This window comes from Drosophila mojavensis, unplaced genomic scaffold (assembly GCF_018153725.1).
Source record: "Drosophila mojavensis isolate 15081-1352.22 unplaced genomic scaffold, ASM1815372v1 contig_80, whole genome shotgun sequence".
In the NCBI taxonomy this organism is placed as follows: domain Eukaryota; kingdom Metazoa; phylum Arthropoda; class Insecta; order Diptera; family Drosophilidae; genus Drosophila; species Drosophila mojavensis.
Window position 1 is genome coordinate 3,750,118 of NW_025318906.1, and position 10,609 is coordinate 3,760,726.

General features: G+C 39.0%; 1 protein-coding gene across 1 annotated transcript; it reads right to left on the reverse strand.

Annotated features, from left to right (window-relative positions):
* Nucleotides 1–1,951: 1,951 nt before the first annotated feature.
* On the reverse strand, nt 1,952–2,580 carry LOC6578615 (probable salivary secreted peptide). The gene is made up of 2 exons (XM_002004487.4): nt 2,340–2,580; nt 1,952–2,277 (listed from the first exon to the last, which is right to left on the reverse strand). The coding sequence occupies exons 1-2, from the start codon at nt 2,511–2,513 to the stop codon at nt 2,095–2,097; spliced, it is 357 nt and encodes a 118-aa protein (XP_002004523.1). The 5' UTR covers nt 2,514–2,580; the 3' UTR covers nt 1,952–2,094.
* Between the last annotated feature and the right edge of the window lie 8,029 nt (nt 2,581–10,609).

The following is a 10,609-nucleotide window of genomic DNA, read 5'->3' on the forward strand; positions in this document are numbered from 1 at the left end:
TTTATATTTCCAAAGCCCGCCAACAGATGGCGTGTGTGTGTGTGTATCCGTGGCAGCATCCGTAAACATATCCGGCAACGGCTTTGCATTGCGAGCCGCGCGTTTTGCATATTAACTAAGTGAAACATTTCGTTGACAACTTTTCAAACATTTGTGCGTCCTGTGCAAATATTTACCTACATGCAAGACAAATACCGTTAGACAGAGAGTGAGCGAGACGGGGAGAGTGGGAGATAGAGTTGTCTTCGATTTAGGGTCTGTTTTTTTTTTTGTCGCCTCAAGACGTTCGAAATTGAAATTTAAATTCGATACAAAATACTTTGGCATAGAACATAGCCCAAATAAAAAAAAAAAAAAAAAAAAAAGGAAAAGGAAAAGGACTTCGGGGCGCATCCTTTTGACCGTATCGCTTAACATTTTCCTAAGCAGCATTTTTATTTATCACTCGAGCGGGAGGGGAGGCCGCATACAAATTTCAAATGAAGCAAGGCCAATAAGTCCCTCCCCTTCAGCTCCATCCGCTGCTGCTCCCACTCCTTATGTCTGCTCCAGGATTTGTGCAAAAACAGCTAACTGAAAGAGGGAGAGGGCGAGTGTGAGAGAGAGAGAGAGAGCGAGAGGGAAAATAACGAAATGTGCTATACGCCAACATATTTATTAAATATTGAATGTTTTCCTTTGCCAGCTGCCTGCAGGCGCACCCAGCATATCCTGGCTTCATCCTCGCTTCGTTTTTTTTTTTTTATGTTTCGTCTTCTATTTTCGTGTCCTTTATGCTTGCGGCAAGCAGCGCAGCGCACCCTCAAAGCCAGCTCGACCGAGAGGGGCTTTCATACATATTTCTTGTATGCAAATGTTTGTTGTCGATCAACGTTGTTGTTATTGTTGTTGTTGGCAACCATCATGCCGCATTAGTGAGTCATTTGGGCGAGAGTCTTTATGGCTAGATAATAATACGATGACAATTCGTGGCTAGCCATAAAAGACATCAAATGCGCCCATCATAAGCCATCAGATGGTCCACACAGCAGTCGCAACACTTTGCTATGCTCAGATATCAGTTATAGTTGATGCAATAAAAGATTGCGAGAGAGAGAGAGAGAGAGAGAGAGAGAGAGAGAGAGGGAGAGGGGGAGAGAGAGATAGAGAAAGAGGGAGACAGAGAGACAGAGAGAGAGAGACTGGGAGAAAGAGAGAGACAGTGAGAGATAGAGAGAGAGAGACAGAGACAGAGAGAGAGACAGAGTGACTGGGAGATACTCTGCATTTGCATTTAGAAATTTCTATGGTCTTCCGTAAGCAAAACAAAAGCAGAGCAGAGCACTCGCTCTATCTGGATGTTTCTAGACAGAGATAAAACTGAGGAACTGATAAACTTATGCATATCATATCACTAGAATATATGTATATCAGCTTAAATTTTAGTATATATGTTTGTATATTTACCATATAAATAAATTAAAACATTTCCCTTTAGTTTATGTGCGATATATGTGTATGAGTGTGAGTGTGTGGATGTCGATTTGCGGTATTGCTTTTAAGTAATATGCGGGCCAGAGTATTTTCTAGTCGGGCACTGTTAGGTTAAGCAACCTTCTGTCAGTTAATTATACCCTGGACCCATTTGAAATAGGAAATGAGGGTATAACGGTTTTATCTTTATTTTTTAAGATAGAAGATTTAACGAAAATCAAAATATCGCAAGATTTCTTAATAAACTGATTCTTACGATTTATGCGATCGGTTTTGGTGATAACAATATAGTAAAATATAATATAGAATTCCATTGTGAATGTATTCAGAGTATATATATTACGACTGTGAATTCTCTTGAAACAATCCTCATACAGAAAGCTGAACAAGTATAGTCAAATATATAGCCGAAGAGCGAAAGAGATAGAGAACGAAAGTGAGTGGGATAGAGAGAGAGAGAGTGTGAGACTGAGCCATGTTAAATGCAATTGTAGTTTTATTTTTAGTTTTTAGTTAATTTTTTATTATTTTTTTTTTTTAAATTTGTTTTCTACCTAATATTTTGATTGCGAGTACATGGGAGTTATTTATCGGGAACATCGATCGAGTCACTTGAGACATTTATTTCCTTTTGCCATAGATCTCGACGGTGGAGTCGATGCCACGGCTGACCTGGCTGCGCAGATTGATTTGCGCATAACGGTAGCCGGGGCCGCCGCTCCACAGGCTGGGCGTGGCACCGGAGGTGTTGCGGAAGTTGTCGATCACATTGATGAAGCTGATCGTGTAGTTGTTGCTGGTGCCCTGCATAAAAAGCTCAGGGTTAAAATCGGTTGCACTTAGCATACTCCGGTCGGGCTACTTACGGCACGTGGGTAATCGATATTGACGCTCCAGTAGTTGTTCTTGAGTGGAGCACGCCTCTCGTTCTGGCGGGAGAGTAGGATATCGGTGTTGTTGCGCTTGCCCCAGCTGGAGCTGAAGGCCTGGCTGGCGGCGAAGACGGCCAGCAGTAGAAGGCAGCTGTATAGGAATTTCATTTTGTTTAGTTGTTCGTTTCTAGTTTCTACTTCGAAGACGTTCGATTTGATTCTGTTTCAGGTCTGCCCGGCCAGCTGCTTATATAGTAAACACATGGCGTATGAGTAATATTGTTTACACACGAGTGGGGGGACTTTTAATTAAATTTTTTTTTGCCGTAACTGAGAAGTGTTTCGGCTTTTTTTTGCGCTACACATTTATTGTTGTCTGCGATAAGCCTGGCCGGGCATGGGCGTCGTCGTGGGCAGGTGAACAGGTGAACAGTTGCAGCGCAACAGGCGACTGCCCCTGCGCTCCGTTTAATCAGTTCGTTTTTGATAAGCAATCAGAATATTGTTTTTCTCTTATTACAATTTCTTTGAGTCATGCCACTCGACTGGGCCTTACTTTGGACATGTGTCCGTTGTTGATGGCCGATTCTACTTAGTTAATCGTAGATCAGAATTAAATAGAAAAAAATCACATATATTTTAAAGTGCCATCAAATTCGTGGAAGCTGCTTTTGGCCAATAGAAATTGATAAGCATATCATCACTTGGTGCCTTTTTTGGTACTTTTTCCTCAGGTATTTTTATTGGTATCAGCTGAAAATAGACAGGCCTTATCATACAAACGAAATGTAAAATATGCAAATGCTATCAATTTTGTACATATTTTTTCCATTCATTTTTTAAAGTGTATTTTATTTTTGTCTGCTTACTAAAATAGAATTTTTTCCGTTGCTTTGCCACATTGCTGTGATGCCTAAAGCACTGCTATTATTAAGCCTCACTCAACTCTCAGCTCTCGCTACGCCATTTTTGTTTGTGTTTATGTATTGAATATTTTAGACTTGCTCTCTCCCTTTGCTCTCAATGCCACTCAGCAGTGTAGTTGTTGTTGCTAGCATATGCTGCTCTCGTACAGCATTTCAATGATCCGTTATGCCTTGCTCTTTTTGTTGTTTTTGCATTTGCTAATGCATGCTCTTATTTCTAGTCTGTGTCCCACTTATTTGAAATCTCAGCTCTGCCTTCACGACTTCTTTTCCTTTAAGCATTTAGCTGCCGCTTTTGTTGTTGTATTTTATTGCTCTCGATGCTTCGCTTTGTATTTGTTTGTGCATTTGACGTTGTAGCTCTTCTTACTCTCGGTGCCTTGTTGTGTGTCTCCCTCTCATTCTCGCCGAGTTGCTGTTCTTTGTCGCTGCAATGCTTATGCGAGCCTCTGCTCTCCTCTCGCTGCTTCTGAGCGCTATTTTCATAATCCTTTTTGTATTGCCTTCGCACTTGCAGGTAGCGTTTTCGCTTTTTTCGATTGTTGTGTAATTGATCTTTGATTAGTTTTTGCATGCACACGTTAAGAAGTGGCTGCTAATTTTATCTGACGCGAGTGCATTAATTTTCAGCTTTTGTGTTAAGTGGCATATGCATGTGTATTTGTTCAGTGTAGTAATGAATTGTGAATAAAAAAGTAAATAAAAAAGAAATAATAAGTGTCGTAAATTGTGTTGGCTTTTACAATACATACATATTTGCATATGCTAATTAAGCATTGTTAACATTACACGCACGGTCATAATTGTTGCTGCTGTGGGTAAATACTTTAATTTTTAGTAATTAAAGCGTTGATGTATTTATATGTATAAAGGTATTTATATATACAAACATATACCAGAAAAATAAATTATCTTAAATATCTAATCCTCTGCAGTTTCTAAGCACCGTTATTGGCTTTGCAGCTGAGCGAAAATTCTTGCGCTTTTCTCTTGGCATGCTTGGCGAATTCACGCTCACTTTGCATTCTTATAAGATTTCTTTACATTCGAATTTGGTAAGTTGCATATTAACATTTGCCTAAAATAGTGCTTTTCTGTTAAGTACATTAACAGTGGAATCTGTACACGCTGTTTTTTTTGCTGATGGGTGCAATAACAGCTTATGTTAAGTATGAAGTATTTATTTGAATTTAATTCGTTTATCTTATTTAACAGGAATGTAAAAATGATAAAACCATTTCTGTTGAACTGTTCATATCGTTATCAATACTATCTCTCTATAATTAATTTGAGCACGTACGAATGTGCTGATCAATCAAAAAAAAAAAAAAAAAAAACAATACAAAACTGTTTATTTACTATTTTAGAAATTGCTATGATTGTGTCTAGCCAAGGCCTTAGGTTACGCAAAAAGCAAATATTTCTGTTGAATGCAAAATTTACTTGAATTTATGGCAAAGTTCTTTGGGCAATAGACTTGCTAATCGCCAATAAATAATTGAATATAATGTCTCAAAGGTCATTCACTCACGTTGCTCTGCGTCTTGCATAGGGAATCCATTCTAATAGCACTTAAACAATTGCATATTGATTGCAGCTCTTGCTTAAAGTGGCAAAGCAAACAAGCAAACATACAGGAAATATGCATTTCGTCTACAAACTGCAAATAACAACAAATATTTGCCTGAGGTTAGAGCATCGTTATGTGTGGAATTTGTTTAATTATGCCCGAAAGTTTGTGGGTTCATTAAAATGCTGATTACCAATATATCAAATGCCTGCCTGTCCGTTCATCCGTCTGTCTGTCTATTTGCCCAGCCAATTGAGTTGAATGGAAGAGCTTAAGTGTAAAGTTTTATGTATTTCAGAGATATGGCAGCTGCAGCCAAGCTGAGCATTGCCTGGGGCTTTATGGCTGCCACACGCCACACGCCTCACAGCTCTTATCTAGGCCGCTGACTCTTGGCCTGGTTGGCTGCATATTTATTGCAAATTACAGAAACCCAAGATACTTGGTTTGAAATAAAATCTCATTACTTGCAGCAGCCGCTGCCGCTGCCGTCGCACGCGTCTGATAAGGGCAGCGACTTGCCCCGCCCACTCTCTCGCCCCTGTCTCGCCCCATTGCTGTCTGCCTGTCCGTCGCCCTGTCTGCTCCCAATTGCAGTTCGACAGACATATTTGTCACTTATGAAAGGGATAATTTGCCACGCTTGCCAACGACAACAGCAACAGCAACAACTACAAAAGGAAAACTGCTGGGGCAGGAGTTTCCTTTGGGATTTTGAACAAAAGAAAAATGCCTGCGGCCAGAGCCGTATGTGAAGAGAAGTAAGCAGAGGGAGAGGGAGAGGGAGGGTGGATGTTGGTTGGGCAAGGCAACGCAATTGCAATTGACTGTCGGCATTTTTATGCAAAACTTGTTAATCACATTTTATTGACACATGCAACGGGGCGGGGCACGGGGCACGGGGCACATGCTGTCTGCCTCACTCTGCACTCGGGGGAATCGATTTCCATTTTTAAATTGGGCAAATTAAGGGCGGCTAACGGAATGACTGCTGCAAATGCGGCCTGATAAGCAATTGGCAGCAGGCAAGTACCCTCATTGACACACACACACACACGCACACATATTCATACACAAACACACACACACAGGCGAACGCATGTTAAACTCGACTCGACAATTGCCAAATTTAAAAGCAATAAACGTACGAGCAAATTTCTGGGTTTATGCCACGTTCTTTACTTCTTTTTTTTCCATTATTTTAACTGTTTGACAAGAGGGCGGCGAACGCGTGCCACAGTTTCACCCCCTGTGCACTGCACACCCTGCAGCTCCCCTCACCCCAGCTCTCAGTCACTCTATCGTCTATGTCTGAGCGCTGACTGGCATTCCGGCGCTGACTTTGCCATTGCTGTAGCTCTAGCTATAGCTATAGCTGTAGCTGTAGCTGTGGCTATGGCTGAAACATGCAAAGGCTTCCCTTTCATTTACGCTTTCAATGCCAATTGAAGCGCACCCCAAGAGAGAAATCCTCACACTTGCCCTCTTGCCCCGGCCCAGGGGCAGAGTTCAAAATGCGCTTTGCAAAAATGTCAAGTGCGGAATGTGCACTTTTGACAGTTTCAGTTCATTCGACAGTCACTCACACACACACACACACACACACACACACACACACTCACACACTCACATATACACTCGCCCGCCGCCTGGCGTCTGGGAACCCTGACAGGCTAGTCTTTAACCCTAAAACACCCTCACACACAAACTGGCAGCCAGACACGTACCCATAATAAAACTTGCCGCCTGCTCGGAAACAAAAAAGCAAATCTTCAGAGTGAAGTGAGTTTAAAATACCCTATAATTATAATATATATAATTAAAGCAAATGACAGATATGACAGCTAGATAACTACTATAAGCTATTGTCTATCGATAGTCTGCCTGGTGACTTATAAACCAATCTGATTGAAATACCCTATAATTTAAGTAATGTGACTTAGCTAAGAAAGCCTTACATTTTAAATGGTGCACATAGCTGTTTTATTGTTTATCGATAGATTGTAGTGTGAATAAAAAAATGAAACTGATTTGAATACCCAGTAGTTGAAAAACTGTGACTTTAAGTATAGAATCTGGCTGTGAGTAAACTACACATAGATCGTTTATCGATAGTCGATACCTGCAAAACCTCAGTATTGCAGCCATTATGTTTCAAGGCTTTAACAGGAGATACAAAATTGGTTATTGGCAAGTATATAAGATTTATATATATTATATTATGATCTATCGTTTATCGATAATCGAAATTGTAAATAACTTATTAAAGATATTCTGTAATACAATTAAATGTTGATACAATTAATTGGCTTCTCTCGAGTATTCAGGAATTACAAATGCTTTACTGATGAATATAAATATGTTATCGTTTATCGATAGGCATTAGAAGTGCTCTAGTAATAAAATAAATGTGCTATTGTTTATTGATAGACATTGCAAGTACTTCAGTGATCAATATAAATATGTTATCGATTATCGATAGGCATTACAAATGTGCTGATTTTGCAAATTTATACGCTTCTCTCAAGTCGTAGTAATTCTTCAACTTTTAATGATTATGCAGAGCTTCCCCCTTTCCCCCTTTTTCCTGTCCTGTCTTTAGCAACAGCATACCCTCTTAGGTCAATATCTCACCCAGGGTATAATAAACAAAATCAAATATTAGAAAACCGTCGGGCAACAAGCTCGCTCCCTCTGCTCAGTGCCATTGCCGTTGCTCGATCTCAGTCGCAGCGTGTGTTTTTTATGTTTTTAATGTGTTTTGTTGGTGCCACATTTTGTTGCCTGCTGCGGCGGCTGTTGCCGTTGCTGTTGCTGCCACTGGTGCTGTTGCTGCCCCAGCAATTGGAATTAGTTGCTGCTGCTAACAAAATAACAGTAAAAAAATAGAACTTAATGCGACGGCAAACGACAACAAAGCCAAGGCACAAAACGAGTAAAGCGCTAAAAGAACAGGAAACGCCAGAAGAAAACGAGCAATACACAGTCAAAGCAGAAGGAAAATAAAGGAAAAACCCAACTGGAAAAAAACGTCATATACAAAGCGCTTAGTTGCTTTGGCAAATGCTCAAAGCCCGTTGAAGTTGCCACCAACAGTTGCCATTGTTGTTGCAGCAGCAGCTGCTGCTGTTGCTGTTATTATTGTTGCTGTTGCTGTTGCTGTTGCTGCTATTGTTGTTGTTAATTGCTGACTTAATGGCGTTTTAATTAAATCGCTACACTGCAGGCGGCCGCTCAACTTTAGCTTAGAGTAATGGCACGCCCACACACACATATATGTATGTATGTATGCATGTATATATACTTGGTATATAACAAGTCTCGAGTGCAGCTGCCCCATTGCTGCGTTGCCAAAGTTATAAACTGTTTGCGCAATTTTTATCAATAACAAATAAACAAATATCTGCTGACCGCAGACACGATAAGTTTTTGCTGCCTCTGTCTCAGTCTAGTCTCCTCCTCTCCTCTCAGCGCCCATACTGTTGCAAGTGATTCATTTGGCTGCAACCCCAAAACTATGCAACATTTTATCTGCACCCGCAGCTGTCTGCAATTCTGTTCGATTTGTATCTCAGTCTGCGCTCCATTGTCCATTGTCTCTCTAATTGCCGACTCGAAGTTAAATTGTTGTTAGCCCCTCAGGGCTAAGACGAGCTATGAAAAATGCGCGACTGACGTAAAATCGCATTGAACGCGACTTTCAAATTGCTTTCAATTAAGCCAACAACTAGTGGAAGAAACTTTTACTTTTCAAACTACTTTTTCATAGTTTGCACTCAAATCCAATTTTTCCTCCCTATAATTTTTATGTTTTCATAAGCAGGAGTAAAGTAAAAAAAAAAAAATTATTCTAGAAAAACATTTTCTCTGTAGATTCTGTAACTGACAATTTTCATGTAGTATCTCTTGTGTGCTTACCTGGGCGGCAGGTGCTCAATTTACACGAGCTCCCCACTATTTTGCTTTATTTATAAGCATTAAAGCTAGGCGCACACCGCTTGGATTATAAATATTTCATTTTGCTCTACCTTATAATATTTACGTTTAATCAAAGGGAAAATCGATTGCAATAACTGGAAACTGTAATAAAATTTTAATAAAAACGAGTAAGCGCCCCTTGTGAACTGTATACAAAAATATTATATCTCTGAATATTAATATCTCTGCATATACTCTCCACAATTGCTGTAAATATTAAATAATCATGCATTGGATTTGAATACTCTAACAGAGAGACGTTTTTAATTTGGATAATGGGAATTGTTTATGCATTGGCCAGTAGACTTTCAAGATAGAGAAAGGATATATGAGTGGTTGATAGAGAGGATTATGAGATATTCATATATATGTATATAGAGCAAACTGAGCTCAACGTTTCATAGGAATTAGAATAAATATGTAAGTCTATGTTCTATATAACTGTAACTAATATTATATTAATATTATATGATATAATTATTTTATATTTAAATACTATTATACACTAGAATTAATCTATTGTAAGGCCTTTTTAAATATTTCCTCTTAATACTTTCACAGTTTATGATATATGTAACTCAGTATTATGATGATTTAGCTCAGTTATCATGATTAAAGATTCTCACAATTCTCAGTATAATGATTATAATATTGATGCTTAGTATATCATTTATAAATATTCATATATTCTAGTACACACAACTCAATAATAATCTACCTGATTTCAGCTAGTCACTGCTTTAAGGGCATATCGTAGTCGGCTACTCCCCAGTGTTCAGTTTTGCTTGTTTTCTTATTGCAATGCTTGCAAATGTATTTATTTTGTGGTTGTGAGCTTTTCAGTTCCGCTAAAAATGTATTACACAGACACGCACACACACATACAAAGAGTCACACACAGACACACACACACACACGCTTGCATATATCATTTTAATTAAAGGCCCAAAGGCGTTTAAAAGAATTGAAACTATACACGCCCACACCTACCCAACTACATAAATCCTCATGCACACACAGACACACATACACACATCTACTCACACACACGCAGACGTGCAAAATTGATTATATCCGCCAAATTCCACAATTTGTGTACCAATTCAAAACAATGCCAAAATGATTGCAAATGAAAAACAGTCAACGGGAATGAGCGAGCGTGAAATAAATATGAATTTCATTACATTCATTCCATACACATACATACATACATGTATATAGAAAGAGTGTGCAATAAAAATTAATTTTGCTTAAATTGATTTCAATTTATTTTGATTAAAGCGCTTTGCCCCATAATCCCCGGCACAATCATATGTCAGCGTTGGTAATACGGATTTTAATTGAGCAGCCAAAGAGATAGAAATCGCATTTAATAACTGGAAAAGCTATGGAAAGTTACAAAAATCAAAGCAAATCCAATTCCAAAGAGTTGACATTGCAATTGCATTGAAAGTGATCGATTGCGGCTACGGGGCGTATGAGTGATGCTATGAATAGATAGAATAGAATATTCTTCATTATGATTTAAATGTGTCATAGCCAAAAGATAAATAAAATAATTTATACATTTGGCTGCAGCTCTCTCTGGCTGAAAGGTCAACAGCTTTCAAAATTTTGCTGTTGGCCCGAATTGATTTTGTTTTTCAGTGCAGTTATCTGATCTGTGAAGCCAAAATGGCTGAGGGCAGTCAAAAATGTTCGGCTGTGATAGAACATGAAAAACATTCGACATTATTTATCCATTTATGATTGCTGCTGGGTGCTCTGTGACCGGGTTTTAAGTGTTGTAA

Excerpts from the sequence above, each read along its gene's own strand:
- LOC6578615 (XM_002004487.4), bottom strand. The coding sequence starts at position 2,513 with ATGAAATTCCTATACAGCTGCCTTCTACTGCTGGCCGTCTTCGCCGCC. Across the intron at positions 2,278-2,339 it reads ATATCGATTACCCACGTGCC|GGCACCAGCAACAACTACAC; the intron begins GTAAGTAGCCCG and ends CTTTTTATGCAG.